This window comes from Penaeus chinensis, chromosome 36 (genome assembly GCF_019202785.1).
Source record: "Penaeus chinensis breed Huanghai No. 1 chromosome 36, ASM1920278v2, whole genome shotgun sequence".
Taxonomy (NCBI): domain Eukaryota; kingdom Metazoa; phylum Arthropoda; class Malacostraca; order Decapoda; family Penaeidae; genus Penaeus; species Penaeus chinensis.
In genome coordinates, this window is record NC_061854.1 from 10,935,488 (window position 1) to 10,952,987 (window position 17,500).

The 17,500-nt window shown below is 37.6% G+C and overlaps 2 protein-coding genes across 5 annotated transcripts in view; one reads left to right on the plus strand and one right to left on the minus strand.

The window, feature by feature from the left end:
* Positions 1 to 237: 237 nt before the first annotated feature.
* Positions 238 to 4,800, plus strand: LOC125044625 (60S ribosomal protein L34-like). 2 transcript variants are annotated; one of them, XM_047641391.1, is made up of 4 exons: positions 238 to 315; positions 428 to 496; positions 4,270 to 4,467; positions 4,645 to 4,800. In XM_047641391.1, exons 2-4 carry the CDS (start codon positions 435 to 437, stop codon positions 4,742 to 4,744), a joined length of 360 nt encoding a protein of 119 aa, XP_047497347.1. In that variant the 5' UTR covers positions 238 to 315; positions 428 to 434; the 3' UTR covers positions 4,745 to 4,800. The 2 variants fall into 2 exon arrangements, with proteins under 2 accessions (XP_047497347.1, XP_047497348.1); XM_047641392.1 differs by having other exon boundaries at positions 242 to 273.
* A 4,040-nt stretch (positions 4,801 to 8,840) lies between these two features.
* LOC125044623 (ATPase inhibitor mai-2, mitochondrial-like) overlaps positions 8,841 to 17,500 on the minus strand; it is a 9,420-nt gene continuing 760 nt past the window's right edge. Inside the window, exons 2-4 of one of the 3 annotated variants that reach the window (XM_047641389.1) lie at positions 14,600 to 14,738; positions 12,844 to 12,949; positions 8,971 to 9,197 (exon numbers count right to left, since the gene is read on the minus strand). In XM_047641389.1, the coding sequence (XP_047497345.1) occupies positions 12,881 to 12,949; positions 14,600 to 14,738 (208 nt within the window). In that variant the 3' untranslated portion in view covers positions 8,971 to 9,197; positions 12,844 to 12,880. Of the gene's footprint in view, positions 9,198 to 12,504; positions 12,689 to 12,843; positions 12,950 to 14,599; positions 14,739 to 17,500 lie in introns of those variants that run through there. The other 2 variants (XM_047641390.1, XM_047641388.1) reach the window with 2 other exon arrangements.

The window sequence follows — 17,500 nt, forward strand, 5'->3', positions numbered from 1 at the left end:
TATTACTAAACTATTTGAATTGTGTAAATAAAAGATCTACAATTTACAATATTATGCATGTTATTAACTTTAATTGATGTCTCACTTCAACTTTGTAATTCATTAGACTTAAAGTTATTTATTATTTTCTATTAAGATATAATACAAGACCCAAGTACATACATAGAAAGAAACAAATGTTTAAAATTGTGATCCCGTAAAACGAAAATAAATATCAACGTCTGGCAATGTTGGCAAGCGTGAAGTCTTTCCCAGATTGCGACCATAACAAAGGCAGGTATCCTGTAATACCGAGACTTATATCGTCTGTCATCGGTAAATATTTCGGTTTTAATATCGAATGAGTGAACCAGTGTATAGATATATTATTTGCCATGTGTGAGATGCAGTTTCATTCAGTGATACTTAATTGATTATGGTGTTTCAGATAAAAGATGGTGCGACTTACTCTCCGTAGGAGGCTCTCCTACAACACCGCCAGTAACAAGCGAAGGATGTAAGTATTGTAATTTCTGCCTACTTCTCATACTATAAGGTAGCATGTTGTAAAGATAGACTTTAAATCGGTATTTTGTAGAAGAACACGGGTGAGGTAGGAATGTGTTTCAGAGTTTGAAGGAATGTACGAGAAAGTGGATTCACGTGTTCATTGAATTTGAATGATGCCATAGGAAAATTAGAGGCAACAGCATACTATGGACAAATATATTTTGGCAGGTAGCGAAATGTGAAACATCACGTAGTTCCTTACTCTTGGGAGTTAGTCGTAAAAAAAAATGTATATATAAAAATACGGGTCAGATACATGTAGTTGGAGCAAATGGTAATTATTCGGAATAGTTTCGCGTAAACGATCACGACGATTTTGATTTTGAGTTCCTCTACCATCCAAATGTAATGAAATTAAACCAAGGACCCCCCTCCCTTCTGTTAGTGACAAACTTGGCCCCAACAGCAGTGGAGGGGGGCATGAAAGGCAAAGCTGCAAAAAATATTTTCCTTTCTGGGAACCTGGGAAACAGGACAAACATTTTGTTGGGTAAAAGTATTGTGTACAATAGTTCTACCAATAGTACGCAATTTTTTTTTTCAAGGGCTTCTAATTTATTGGGTCTGGAGAAAGTTTCCAATAAGATATTGTAATTTGGTTGTTGTTGGATCTTTTTTATTTTTGGCAAAGATGAACTATGCAGAAAAGTAAACAAAAATCAAACAACTTTGTGATTAGCTATTAGCTTTTATGCATTCTACAACCTGAGTACATTTAACTTACACTTGTATGAACTCTCATTCTGTTGTGAAAAGCAAGAAACAATTTTCGTAATTGCATAGAACAGGTGTTTTGCTGAAAATTTTCTGCCAAGCCAAAAAAAATTCTGGGAATCTAGTTCCTGGGTTCTGATACTTTTTGCAGCTCTGATGAAAGGTACCAGGGAAATTGTGGGATAAAAATATGAATAGGGGTAACGTTACTCGGAACAATGCACACACAGGGAAATGGACCTCGCCATCTTTTAGCGCATAAGAAAATGTCGGAAACACGGATGTGCTGCTGCAACCTTGTATTTACTGCTAACTAACAAAAATATCCACTACATAAAATAAGTTTGGATCTCAGATTTGGGGGCATAAGAGAGATTTACCTTCTCTTTAATATCAGTCTTTATAGGAAGGGAGGACATGCAAGTTTACAGGGATATTGCAGAGTCAATGCAGTAACTTAATTATTGTGAAGCACATGTTTAGGAGCTACGGTCTTTAACCCCTAAACATCCTTTCAAGTGGGACTGCTCCCCCCCCCCCTCCTGCCTGTCTGACCACAAAACATTCACCTTGTATAGTCTGGTGGGATAGAAACCTAGTAAATGTCTCATAACAATATCTATAATTTCTTACATTAGCCAATAGATTCACCGCTGTGATCCAGATGTGACCATCATGTTATGAAAAAAATTGTACCGAGGGGTGGGTAATGTGAATATCCAAGGAAAAAAATTGGCTGAGAGCTGTGGTGATGGGAACTTGCTATTGTGAGAGTTTTGTCTGAAGACCAGGTAATGAAAATAATTTGTTATAAGTATACAAGATCTTGTAGGAGGATTACTCAGTGTGCATTTAGAAAGGAGCTTTTACATTATATCCATTAGTAAATGATTGAAATGTATATAGTTTGTTTCCCAAAACCATGTAGTACGAGGTAAAATTTGCCTGGATTGTACAGACTGTCTGAAAATAACTTTATCCGTGGTATTACCTTCGCAATTTGATAAGAGGATAGCTGTGCAACATGTAATATTATGGTATACATTTACAGGAAAATGTAATGATGCTACAATAATCTAAGAAAGAAACTATTCAATGATGTATGGAATAAATCTTTTTAGGCAAAAAATGTCATGAATAAAGAAAATGGTTAGCAAAAAATATCATGCAGGGATTGGGTGGGGGTCTGAAGACATGTTTGTGGATTTGTAGGCTTGGCTGGATTATTAGAGGGGTGCAGTTACTTTGTAAACTAGACCAACACTTTAATTTATTAAATTTGTGATGGAAAATAAGAATCATACAATAGAAAAGGTATTTGAAAGAAGAGTACTTGTTATCCAGAGATCAGGGTATATGAACCCCAAACCTAACCTTTCCTACCTTTTATTTATCCTCTAAATGAGGACAAACCCCCTAGTACCCCCCATTATTAGCACTTCATAACTTACAGAAGAAAACATTAACCCATTCACGATGGGCATGTCACGTATCCATGACATGACCACGGTAAGTTTACTTGTTTAATTGTTTTTACACATAGATGGCTACACTGGCACTAAAACACCAATGAGCCAATTACATGTACTGCCTGTCTCGTCTGTTTACCCTTTTCTTTAATTTACAAAAATATTTTGTGATCTTATTTTGGTATTACTATTGTTTATAACATTATAGTAATTATAATGTTTATAATAAAAATAACACCATCAATATTCATAGCACTAGTAAAAAAAATACATCTCGCCAATTTAAGGAAAGGTGAAATCGGGTAAGGCAGAGCCATTTATGTGTAGAGACATTTCACAAAAATATAAGAAATGGGCACCGCATTTTCCCCATTTTTTTGTTAATTTCCCCATTGCGAATGGGTTAAGAACTCTGGCTGTGTGAGTGTATTGTGGACTTGGTCTCTGAGCAGATATTTTCATTAATTTGCTGTGAATAGGAGGCTGCTTCGTCTGCACCTGTGTTGTTTACATGACTATTTTTTATGCTCTATAAGTTGACAGTGTCCATTTCCCTCTGTGCATCACTTGATAACATTTACTGAAATAAATATCAAGAAAAAAGACCAAGGAAATGCTGATATGTAGTCGAGATATATCGAGTCTGTGGAAGGAATATAAACCAATGACAAATATAGAAATTAGGAAATGGCAAAAATGCTAAAAATGCTTATGCAGAAAGCAAAAATACCATTGCAAAGGGATGGTATGGAGTCTTGTACTTGAGTGTAAATGTTTGCCTAGCCTACAACAAGCACACTCATGAGAGTAGCCATTTTTCCATATTTTGGGCCACGTGCAGGCAGTGAAGTATCTGGATCCAAGGGGTTAAGAATGGCCCGCTTGCAAGTCAACAGCAACAAAGAGTTTCCTGATTACACAATGCCGCCTTGTGGTTTCCTGATTTGAAAGTCCTCTACCAGGCTGTGTTCACATTGACCAGGCCCCGCTGCCGGGGAATTGTTGGCACAATAGCGTGCATGGCATGACTGTACATGCCCCCGGAAAACGGGAGCATTATGATACATACGCACATACACCCGGAATGTAGTCCAGGCATTCCATGCCATGTACATACATGCCACCCGGTGACAAAGGGTTAACAGGCATCATGTTGATCTTTTCATTAACTCCTTGTATCCAGGTACCTTGCTGCCCACACAGTAATAACCTGGACCTGGTGTGGTTTGTATGCCATGCACCAGAGTAAATTCCCTCCCCCCCCTCCCCCCTTATCTTTCAAGGAGAAAGGGATTTGGTAGCTCTTTTTGTGAATTAGAAATTAAGAATAGGATTTTGGGTATATTAATAATTTTAACAGAACTGCTAATGTGTTAGGGACTGTGTGTGGCTACAGGGAATGGCACTGGTGTATTAGAAAGGTAAAGATGGTGACCATTGATGAAATCAGAAATGTAACCATTTCAGAAATAATTTGTTATAAATTTAGAGATCAGAAGATGTACTATAATTAAAATCTAATTGATTACCCCAACAGTGTAAGGACACCTGGAGGTCGCTTGGTGTACCAGTATGTAAAGAAACGTGGAAAGCGTGCGGCTTGCGGTAACTGCAAGACAGAGCTTGCAGGTGTTGTTCGCTGCCGTCCTTACGAGCTCAAAAGAATGCCCAAGTACAAGAAGAAAGTGAGCCGTGCCTATGGTGGTTCTCTTTGCCATACATGTGTTCGCGAAAGGTAAAGATCATATTTTCAAATAAAATATAGTAGAATGTTTAGTTGTGGACAAGAATTAATTACCTCTTTGTACTTTTATTAATGCCTCTTTAAATGGGATGATTATTTTGGTTGAGGTGAAAAGGACAATGAGCAAGTCATTGTAAACTGGGCCTGAAATTTTATCCTCTCTTTCAGGGTTGTGCGTGCTTTCCTGATTGAAGAACAGAAGATCGTGGTTAAGGTACTCAAGGCACAGAAAGCTGCTGCTGCTGCTGCAGGAGGATCTAAGAAGTGAATTGAATAAAGAAGAGAAAAAAAAGTTTCTATCATTACCCACTATTACAAATTAGATTGCCCAAAGGGTGATGAAAAAAAGAGTAGTTTTGAGTTTAAAAGGTTGTCATTATTCCTTAATTCCTGGTAGGTACATAGTTGGCAGTACTTTTTGTGAACTGTATGTGCACATTTATGATTCCACAAGTGCTCAGCCACCAGTAAGACAATTCATGTAAGCTCAGGTCGCTCTATTTTTGTTTTACAATAGTCTTTGATACTGAAATATATATGTTTTTCTATAGTGAGGCCAATCAGCTAGGCTTTTCCTAAGTTAATATTGGTTATTGACATATGATATGAACTATAGTTAGCTATTAAAAGGTTAGAGGTGAGATTGGTGGATGTAATTATTGATTCATTGGTAATTTGAACACTTCTGGAATCATCGGTGTGTAAACAAATTAAAATCACAATGGCCATGGCAGGTATGGAGGCTTAGGAGATGGAGACTGAAGACGCCTTCTCACCCCTTCCTTTTCCTTCTCTTCATTCCTTCCTTCTGTCCTGTTATCCCAATGATGACCTCATATTTACCCTGTTCGCCACAATGCTGTATGACCGTTGATGTCTGACACATTTGTTTTGGTGGATTTCCAGAATGGCCAATGGTCAAACATTGCCTTGTGACCCCCCCCCCCCCCCAAAAAAAAAAAAAAAAAAAAAAATCCCAGGGGCTTCGCCTCCAAATCCCACTATTGCAAATGACCTTACATGTTGATGCGGCAGAAAATTTTCAATAATTTGCCCCCAAGTATAGTTTCTTTCCACTAAGTTAACTTTCAATGCCAACGTGGGAGCTGCCAGTATGTTTTGATACATTTGTCGGACTAATATAATGCGGACAGTTGACCATGCTACAAGAATTGAATTGATGGGGAGAGGACGAAGTGTAGAATTTCCTTAGAATGCATCTTGAACAAATTACTAATGTCACCTTGAAAGGTATCGGGCTAAGACCTTGGGTATTGGTTATTTAATTTTTTTTTTTTTTTTTTTTTTTTTATAATGGTTAATGCTTTAAAGCGAATAAATGTGCTAAACCTGAAAGGCCATATTGCATTGTGGTAAAGTACTATGGTTAAAGTAGTTTAATATTCTTTATTAGAACAAAATGTCTTAAAATTCAACGGCCATGGTATTTTAAGATGGTAAAGACGTTGCGGCCCATGATGGGGCCACCCTGCCGTGGTCCTAAGCCCTGCTCAACTGATTTTACATGACCCTTTCTTCTCCTTTCTTTTTCTTCATCCCCTTGTTCTGTGTACATATCCTTACTGTTAAACCCATTTTTGCCACAATGCTGTATCATAATGGTCCCTATTCCCTTAACTCCTTCCCTTGCTAACAACCTTTACATTCTACTATGCCCCATCAGCTCCCACTCTACCTTTTTCACTACCATATAATCTTCTAGTACTGTTCAACCTGTAACTTTACATTAATCATTGATTTCTTTCTAAACCTTTTCGTTACTGCTTTTCCACTTTTGATGTCGTTTAGCACTTTCTTACCTGGGAAGCTTTGCCCCCATGCCTCTACGCCGCTAATGACTTTAGATCTTGACACGGTAGAAAAGATGGAAGTAAATAGGGTAGGATGGGCATTAATAGAAAGGGAAAGTGATTAGATCACATGGTGGGTATTTATGCGTCTGAGGAGGTAGGGATTCTGTGAGGATGTCCGACTGGTTGGGGGTCTGGGAAGAGAGGACAAGCAAGGGCAGGATAGCAAGATGTGGGACAGAGAGGAGCATTGGAGCATGACACGAGGTATGAATAATACTAGTTAGTTGTTCCGGCAAAATTGTCCGACAAACCAACCGAGTGCTCTTGCCTGTGTTTGTTACTAGATAAAGCTGTCTGCTTGCAGTTAAGACTATTTACCGCCAGGAATGGATGGATGACCCTGCCAGACACTTGCACCGTGTACACAAAATAGACATTGACGTAATTTAATTTGCTGAAAAGTTCTGCTACATCACATCTAAGGTCAATAGTAGCATATTCAAAATTGCTGATAGCGCGAGGCTTGTGTTAAATCCCCGGGTAATGAAGTGTGCTATGACATCAAAGGTCATACGGCGCTATGGTAATGTGGAGTAGCCAAAAGGGTTAGAATGAGTTAATGATGAGGGTAAAGTTACAGGTTGAGCAGTACTGGAGGGTACTATGGTAGTGAAAAGGGTAGGGGAGCTGATGGGGAATAGCATAAGGTAAAGGTTTTTAGGAGGGGAAGGAGTTAGGGAACATTATATAGTATCGTGGCAAAAAGGACAAAAATTAGTAACAAATAGGATAAGTGGACAGAACAAGGGGATGAAAAAAGAAAAGACCATGCAAAATTAGTTGAGGCAAGGTCTTTCTAAACCTTTTCATTACTGCTTTTCCACTTTTGATGTCGTATAGCACTTCAAAATGACGATCAAGAGATTGGGAGGAAAGTGGACATGGTATTATTCATACCTTTACTACACATCTTCACATTACAAGGTGTATATTCACTCATTTATATCTTTCCTGTATTTGTCGCAGTGTTTAATAGTTCATAAATGGACTAAGTCTGCTTTGCGTTACTTGTGTGGACAAGTCTTAAGGATACCAATTGATTATGGACAGCCCTTATGGGGAAATAAAGTTGCCATTTCAGTCTTAAGGTCTGTCCAGAAACAGGCAAACTACCTGAGCGCCCAATGAGCGCACTAACCAGGTAGTGCCTGGTGGCACATGTTCATGTCTTTTCGTTATATATATGGCTCCACCTTTGCAGCCTCCTTGAAAAGCCATGCCTGTTCTTTAAGTAAAAGTCCAGAATTGACAGCTTGGTCAGTCATGTGGACAGAAAACAAGTGCGTGCTTTGTAGTGGGGAATAGTCAACTTCTGGCCAACTACTCACTAGTGACATTACAAATTCTACAACAGTAAATACTTTTGTGCCGGGATGGAAATATCCCTTCTATGGAAAGGTCCAAATAGACTACCTGAAAGTTAAACCCAAGTCTTCATGATGCTAACTGGTACTGAATTTCCATATTTTTGTTTACTGAAAAAATTCCACTGCATCAATATCTAAGGTTATTAGCAGTATATTCAAAATATAGCAATAGGGTGTGTCTTGGGGGTGAAGCCCCCCAGCTAAGATTTTATTTTTGCTTTACAAGGCAATGCTCGAGGATTTCCAGAACAGTCAATGGTCAAAACAAACATGTGCCAAAGGTCATGCAGCATTTTGCCAAAGTATTGTGTCGAAAAGGGTAAAGACAAGTTCATGATTAGGATAAGTGGACAGGAGAAAGGATGAAGAAAATAAGGAAAAGGAAAGTAGGAGAAGAAAAGACCATACAAAATTAGATGAGGCGAGGGCTGAGGTCCAAGGTTGGGGTGATCCCCTGCATTGGGCCTCAGTCTCCGCCTCCTAAGCCCCTCACAGCAACAATGAGCAAGGGATTGGGGGAGCGGTGACTTTATATACATTCTAGTATTTACGCTTTTTATTTTACCTTGCTCATGAATTTGGGCCAGTCAGTGAGATTTGGCTTGTGCTAATTGCTAATTTGCCCATTTCACTTTCAGCTGCCGAAATGGTTTGCTAGCTAACAGGGACACACTAATGTATTAATAATGTTTATGGGTTGCTATAATCTGCTGCTTGTAATGCTGTATCAAATACAAATTGTGAGCTATTTTCTTCTTCTTTTTACATTTTCATTGGCTTTGCTAAAATGTATTTTGTGATGGGATACAATCCACAATTCATTTTGTGATGGGATACAATCCACAATTCTTTTATTATTTTTTAAAATAATAATAATAGTTAGGAGTTTGGATATTACATTCTGTAATTAAAAGATTGAATGATCAACTACCAAATAATTTACTGTTGGTAGCTTAAAAATGGAAAGAAATTTCAATTTCAATCCGTGTATTCTACCAAATCAGCACTTTTCCCTCTTATATAAAGTGATGACATAATATATACATTTTTAGATAATTCCAGTTACACTTTGGTGTCTGGTTTAGTTATTACCAGTTTTCTGAAGGATAATGAACTTCATTCAAAAGCACTGCTACTTTACTAACAGCCTTGCTAATCAAAACCATTATATTTACATCATATTAATTTCATTTATTTCATGTGAAATGAAAATAAGAAAAAAAAAAAGATTTAAGGAAAAAAAAAAAGGGAAAATCTGATAATTTTTTCTTTCCTAAATATGGTAATTACTTTTTTTCTTCAGAATAATGCAAGTTACAGTATATTTGAATATCCCCAAGTTTCAGCATCCTCTTTACTTCAGCTGATTCAAGTGTTCCTCGTGCCTTTTGATGGCATCTTTGTGAGCCTGCACTTGCTCCTTGTGGAACTCGATTTCCTTGTGAAGGCCCTTTTTTAACTTTTTCAGTTGTTCTTGATCCTGAAATAAAATATTTTTCTTTAATAAAAACTATTATAACTATCATTTAACGTACACAATCTATATTTTTTTTATATGAAAATGTTCTTATATTCCTATCCTGTTAATGATAGCAAACTGTTCAGTCACTTGAAAACACACATTAGGCCATAGAATGGCAGATCTTGCAGAAACTTTATATTCCTCAATATTTTTTTTTTTTTTTATATTACCCTATTAACCAGACCACAACACAATCTGACATTATGAAGAATACTGACTGAAGAGAAAAAGTACAAGTTATGAAGACAAAACTAGTAAGATAGAATTATTTAATAATATCTTAACTGGGATAACTGGGAAGGAAGGGGTGGTGATGCAGATGAAGGAAGGGGTGGTGATGCAGATGAAGCAAGGGGTGGTGATGCAGATGAAGCAAGGGGTGGTGATGCAGATGAAGCAAGGGGGTAGGATGGAGGTTAGCAGTCGCTTAACTCCTTGGTGACAGGTGAAGAAACTAAAAAAAAAAACTATGCTCTGGCGATCAATGGCAACGCGCCGACTTTGAGCGCGGGAGTTCGGTACATCAAGCCGAATCACCGGCTCGTAGCGCTTTGGCGTGCCGTCACAGCGTACAGCTGCACGCCACATTTCGAGCGGGTTGTTTTGACATCTATAGATGTGACCCGTCGTTAAGGAGTTAAAAGTGTATGGGGAGTGGAAGCTGAGAGATTGGATGGTGGATGAGGGATAGGCATGTTATCTTGGACCATGATTAGATAGTTTTGAGTGTCCTCAAAAGTTTCTAAAATGAAGTTGGTTGGTCTGAGAAATAAGGGTTTTCTTATGAGAGGGAGAAGAGGAGACAGACGTTTGAGGGGGGAAGGGGAAGAGGTAGGTGTAGGAGAGGATGTGGTAAGAATATGGGGTGAAACATTTAAATTGATGCAACGTGTAGAGTGAGGAGGAGGAGGAGGAGGAGGAGGTAGGCACCAGGGTAGTAGAGATTAGAGTCTGGATTTAGAATGACATACAAATACGGCTGGGAGTGGGAGGGGAAAGAAGTGAGAGTGTAAGGAGGAGGAAGAGATACTGGGGAAAGACAGAAACCTCTTGGGGAGAAGGTGGAGGGACAGACTGAAGGTTAGCAATTCAGTAGGGAGCAAGAGAAAAACCTTGTCAACATACTTCTTGCTGCGAAGCCAAGTTTGAATCTAAGGACTACCTCAGACTCAAACTTGTAGGTAGGGCAGCCCCTATAAAATACATTTTGGGAACCACCACACGACAACAATGGGCTATGTGAGGTGATACAAGATGGGTATGACCAGGTGTGTTGACATAAGCAGGTCCATCAGCTTATGTCAACTGGCATGAGTAACTGGAAATAATGGCAATTCTTTGTGGTAGGAGGGGAACATAATACAACTTCACAGAAAAGAAAGGAAATATACTAAGAATAAAGTACAATACATTATGGAGAAATAAACTGCCTAGATGTTCATAGCACCAATCAAACAAACGGTGTACCAGAAGCTAAAAAACAAGAGCAACCTCAATACAATTGTAATGAGGAGAATCCACAGCAGACTTACAATATCCATAAGGATGGTGTAAGATAAGAATAATGTGTGTCAAGAGTATGGAGCTCAACTGAATGAAAAATACAAAGGTAATAGGCTTGATAAATTGTACAGGTTATGGAGTAAGACCTCTAAGAGGACTATAAAGTCTAAGAAGCAGTGATCAGATCCTGCATAACCATGAAGAGTAAGAAGTAAACTTCAAGGTATTGCTGAACACACAAAGAGACCCAATACATCATATGAATAAACAAGATGAGGCCTGAGGACTGCCTCTAAGAGTATGTAAGGCTCTAGGTGCAAAGTAGATAAGAGCCCCCTTACCATACACAAGGGTGTTTGCTCTGGAATGTTAGCAAAAATGTGGAAAAATCAATGGCCAGACTGCCTTGTTGGCACACACATCTAACCAGTGTGTAGGCTGCACTTACACAGAAGTTGTTACTAAAGCAGACACCATGAACAAGCAAGGAGTTATGAGACACCATGAATAAACAAGGAGTTATGGGCAGAGCTAGTAGCTGTAGTGGCAAAGTGTGAAATATTCCGCCCAAAGACCAGTGGAGGTGCACACACTGCCTACAGTGCTGTCCTCTTAACCCAATGCCGACAGTCATGACGTGTACATGTATGCCATGCCCACTGTGAGTTTACTTCTTTAATTGATTTTACACATAGATGGTTACACTTGCACTAAGTCACCAAAGAACCAATTATGAGTACTGCCTGTCTCACTTGTTTACCCTTTTCTATGATTTACGAAAATATTTTACGTTCTTATTTTGCTGTTACTAATGGTTATAACATTATAGTAATTATAACGTTTATAATAAATATAACACCATTGATATTCATAGCACAATCATAACATTTTAAGTCCTGGTGTAAAAAAGTGCCTTCAAGAAATTAATTGAAATGAGACATGAACAGGATTATTATTTTAAACCTTGTTATAATACAACCATCCTCTATAGGTTGGCCATCTGCTGACAAGACATCAGACAGAACAACTGTGTGCAGTTTGGCTCCTTAGAAATCAGCTAGGCCTTAAAAGACTAAATACAGTGGTAGAAATAACACCTGATTATGGTGCTAACTCCCTTGCCTCACAATTCCACACCACTTCATCATTTTTTCATACAAGTTTGTACAAAAGTAATGATACTTATTTTTTGGACTGTACACCCCCCCCCCCCAAAAAAAAAAGAAAAGGAAAAGGTAAATAATTGAAATAAACAGGATTACTAATTGACTCCTTGGTGATTAAGCACACAGAGCTATTGATATGTAAATACAATAAACTAAAATCAGTGGTCATGGCATCTACTTATATGTCTTCCCCAATAGCAAGGATTATTATATGCAAATTTGATGTTAAAAATCATATAACATATCAGAAATCCTCTCATGCCTTTGAAATGATGGGAGTTTGAAGATTATATTACTATCTGCAAATCAACTCTTGGCTGTATGCAAATGGTTAATAAAATTCTACTAATAAATTTGAGTCTGGAATCTAACTTATGAATAACAATTTATAATTGAATTTAGCATTCCATTGTGGGTAAAAATAGGTGGGTAACAATTTACATGATATAAATTGTAATTTTCATTTCAAAGGGTAACTGAAAATTAGGAAGAAAGTAATTAAACAAATGCATTGTATACTGTGTATGTCTGTTTGCATGCAGCTGTGCTTGTGCAATTGCAAGTAGGTAAGAGGAAGGAACATGAAAAATATTATCTAGCATTTATTTATTTATTTATTTATTTTTTATTTTTTATTTTATTTTCTTATTCTCTCAAGAGCAAGAATCATTATCTACATAAAAGGTTTAGTGGGTCCATGTACAATTTTACATGACTTTTTGGAAATTTAATGGTATCCGATAGCTGGTCAAATTAGGAGGCTTCAGCAACGTTAGTCAGCTAAAATAAAACAGAAAACACATACCTTAATCTTTGTACGTTTAAAATCTCAAAAGGAGGATATGAATTTCAGAAAAAGCATTACTTATGTATACCAAGCATAGAAAAGGGGATACCTAAAATTTATTTTTAGAAGAAAAGAATCCCTACTATACCATGCTCGATTGAAAACGTCCAATCTTGAAGCTATCACTATTTTGGTTTCTTCTCCTTCCCTTGGCTGGACTGTAAATCCTTCAGCTTTCTCATCTGCTCTTCTTCCTGTTTAGAAGCACATGCACATTCCCTTTAAGCCGAGGAAATCAGCATGAACATTGTGGCCATCTAATCCCCTTAGCCTTTAATACACCTTGAAAAGACAAAAGCTTTTTGTTCAGAAGTAACAAAGCAAGCACAAGTAAGCAAAGAATGATCAGTATAAGCAATGAATTTTAATTCTATCTATTTCTAAAGGTTAAATTCTATCAAAATTATTTAAGAAAGAGTACACTAGCTGTGCAAGATGTGGTTGTACTTTTAACAAACTTTAAAGAATTTAACACTGCACTGGCCAGATTAAAAATCAATAAACCATTTGTTTTCCCATTTTCTTTACTGTTGTACTAACATTTTTTCTGGAAAAAATTATAAAATTTGTTAATTATAACTATAAAATCAGATCTAAAGAAAAATTTCTTACATGTTAATCCCTATGATCCGGATGGTGATTAACATGTCATGAAAAAATTTGGCCTGTGGAATGGGTGCTGTGAACATGCCATCATGAGAAAATCTGACTGTGGGCCAGGGTAATGTGAAACTGCTGTCGTGAGAATTTCAGCTGAAGGCTGGTGTGACGGGAATGACTCGCCATGAGTGCAAACCTCTTGGAGGGTGATTAGACTTTATTTGTCATTTAGAAATGGGCCTTTGCATTATTTCCATCAATAAATGACTGGAATGTCCTGTCCATAAGCCATGACTGGAAGAGTGCATCTCTAGGAAAGATGATAAATCCTGGATCCTGGCCATTGTGATTGCTGGCCAAGGTTGTATCAAAGAAAAAAAAAAAAAAAAAAAAAAAAAAATTATTATTATTGCACTCAGTTATGGATGATAGAGTTTGTGCAAGGAAAACAGTATTACCATCTGAATAAAGCAAACCAAATAAATATAGACCTTGCAAAATGACAAAAAAGAGCTACAATTACATACAGAAAAGGAGAAAATAACATTGCAAAGGGGAGGCATGGTGTCTTATCATTGTGTGTGTTCGTATGCACCCGGCCTACAAGCCTCACAGACATGGCTGCTTAAGTATGCTTAATGCCCATATTTTGGGCCATGTGATGCCAGTGTACCATCCGGATCTAATGGGTTACGTGATTATTGTTAATGATACTCTACCACTATGTGCCAAGGATTTTTAAAATATTCTCCACTCCAAGTACTCTGTTTGCAACAGCTTCGTACAAAGACATTTCTAGAAATCAACAGATAATCACCAGGAGAAAAGTCGGTCTTCAGTAAAAACACCAAGAACTCCTTTTACAAATTAGACAGAAGGAAAAAAAAAAAAAAAGCCGAAAGGCCTCCAAAACCACCACAAAAAGCCGGATCTTAAGCTTGACATACATTTGTTACTATTTATAGTAATTTAAGATAAATGTCTAAAATTGTATATAAATGTCCAATAAATATATTTTGACTTTCCCTACTTTTAAATTTTCATTCTACATTAAAACAAAAATAAAGATATTCAGATTTGGAAATTTGTAAAAAGCTATAGGACAAACTACTGTATGTTCTGAAAACTTGTCAAGCATCCAGACCCTTAAATTTTAAAGTAAGGACTGTGTATAGGCAAAGCTTGTATGCAATAAAGAAGCAATGCAGTATGTTGAAAATTAACAAAACACACTAATAGCATACCAATTTCCTGAAGTACTGTTCCTCTTGTGCAGCCTCACGCTTGCCAAAGGCGCCACCAGCATCCCTGATTGTGCCACCACTTCCTCCACCTACACCAGCTCCATCACCTGGCTCACCCTTTCCCATGCTTCGCACACACCTAAAAACAAACCAACTTTATTAAACTTTTGTTTAAATAAAGGACAGAGGATTTCAAGATACAGGGTTATTTTCACTATTCTATTATGGTTGGCATTTCTAAATCCCTGTATCCGTGTACATTTTTCAGCTACTACATCAACACATTAGTGATATCTATTATTTAATATAAATTTGGCTCAAATGATCAAATTTCCTCTCCCCATGCAGAGCAGCAAGTTGCCTTTAGGTCTAGCAATAGAGCTTCTTCCAGAGTCTTCTAGGTCACATTAACATTCTTAACTTTAATTTCTTGGTGTTAATGATGCATTCTTAATATAAAATATGAATCAGAAATTCAGCAAAATGTTTTGAGAGAAGAATACTGAACTCCTGAACTAATCGAGTGTTAGAAAATGGCAATAGTTTCACACATTACAATATATACACAAAAAGATATAAATGCATATGACTGGATGGCTGCACAGAACAAAATTAAATTACTCAAAACTTCTAACCAGCGTAATCATTATTGTTACCTGGCCTTTTGTACTTTAGAATTAATTCTTTACAGTACAGATGGCCTCACCAGAGAAAGTCCCCAATTCCACATCATAAAATTTACTGAATAATTTTAATTACTGTGATTGGGTATGGCTAACTGTCCAAAGGGAGGGTTGGTGGTGGGCTCCTTACTTAGCAAATACCAGTCATCTTGTATTCAAAGAGGATAAAACCTAAACCTATTCCTTATCTGAAAATAAATCACGGTTAATTTTCCGAATATGACAATCGGGTCTTCCCTTACAATATTTATATCATCAGATTTGTCCTCGTGTGATGAGAACGAATCTGATGATAATCTCCGTCGGATTCTCCAGCCGACAATCTTGATGTGATTTGATAAGTCCCGATAGCAGGGGAGGGCATGAAGTAGATCAGGGAAATTACGGGGTAAAACAGGCTTAAATAAGCAAAATAGAGAACAGAAATGTGCAAAACAAGCACAAAAAACGCTTAAAATCGGCAAATGAAACTCTACGGACATTGCCGCCACATTTGAAAGTCTACGGACCGACGCGCCAATTTTCGAAAAACTCTACGGGAACCAAAGCAAAAAATCTACGGGATTTCATATAATCCAGATCCCCTGTGGTAATCGTATAATGCGTCCTAACCAATAAACCAACCTAACCTAACCTTGTGGGATTTATACACTACGATCTATATATTCCCTAGCCAGGGGGCTCTGCCCCCTGGACCCCCGTAGTATTAAATGCGCCTAGCCAGGGGGCTTCGCCCCCTGGACCCCCGTGGTGATATGTACGCCTAGCCAGGGGGCTACGCCCCCTGGACCCCCTTAGTAGTATATACGCCTAGCCCCAGGGTTAAACCACAAACCTTTATAAAGCGAGAGATCGAACTTTTCTGCGCTTCCGTCTGTCAGAATTGCTTGGTTTCTAATCACTTTTTTCGGCATTTGGGGCACTTGTTGGGCTCAAATATCAGGCTTTGATTGAGAATAATGTCCATTTGTCCTGTATATCCACCAAAAGACTTTAAAAATGACACGGAGTCGACGCAGCACTTAAAACGAAACATTTCTCACCGGTGTTTTTCACTGAATGGCCGCCGGGACGACCTGTCAAATCTCCCGGTGAACACACGCATGCGCACAAGGTTATTGTTCAGAATAGCGTAACTAACTCCCAAAAGACGTAAAAGAAGTATAATAAAACTAGAATAATGCATTACATACATGAATTCGGGAAAACAGACGCTAGTAATGACAAAATAAGCCTTCTCACAAGCGCGTAGCAATACATGGACTACTTGATGGATCGCAGTAATGAGTTACGCGTCACATTTGTTATGATCCTCGCAAGGTAAACATGGAAGGGGACTTAGAAAATGAAGGGGCCATCTTCTGTCTTCTCTGTCCTGTATCTCCCTTATTTTAGATTTCCGAACCTATCACCATAGATGAAAAGTGTCTTACTTTTCGTCAAGGTATCCACTCCACACACTTATTTTACTGTACTTTTTGTGTGACATGCGCGGAAAGTTTTCCTAAATCACTACATAGATAAAAAGCCCATCTTCCTGGAATAGACTTGGTGGAGGTTCACATAAGCCTTTGGGAGATATTGAAGAGTTTATAAAAGGTGGACAGACAATTGACAATGCATAGCCTTGACTTTCAGATTCTATAGGTTGCTATCTCCCCCAGTGTGCAAGAAATAGCCGAGATCCTAAAAAAGAAAAATTACGGATTTATTTTTTATTTCAGTTATTTATATGCCAAATGAAACCAAACTTGAGATATAATATCTCTCTAATAATACCAACCACTGTTAACTACTGTTAATGGTGCAACTTCTTTTTACCCATCTTTTGGGTTTTGTACTACTATTTGTAAACACTACCATTCAATAATATACCAGTACTGTTTGAGGAACAATTAATGAAGCTTTACATATAAAATTGACAGAGTCAGCAAATTCAAAAGTTACTCTTTTTCAATTATGATTTAACACATTTCTATTGTGCATCAATCAGGCAAAAAGTAATCCCGGATTTAACGGCAGAATTGTAGACCATAATTGCATAGGTGAAACATGTCCTTGTAGAGTTTAACCCCATGAGTTAAAGCTATTTTGGTGTTTTTATTGTTTTGCTGTGCAAATCATGGGAAGGCAATGCTTACACATTTTATAAACTTTACTGTCGAGGAATATTGTCACATCACTCATCGTCAAATGTGAAGGAAAACAGTAGATTAGT

Coding starts and splice junctions, on each gene's coding strand:
- LOC125044625 (XM_047641391.1), top strand. CDS start 435: ATGGTGCGACTTACTCTCCGTAGGAGGCTCTCCTACAACACCGCCAGT. Junction 497..4,269: donor GCCAGTAACAAGCGAAGGAT/GTAAGTATTGTA, acceptor TTACCCCAACAG/TGTAAGGACACCTGGAGGTC. Junction 4,468..4,644: donor CATACATGTGTTCGCGAAAG/GTAAAGATCATA, acceptor CCTCTCTTTCAG/GGTTGTGCGTGCTTTCCTGA.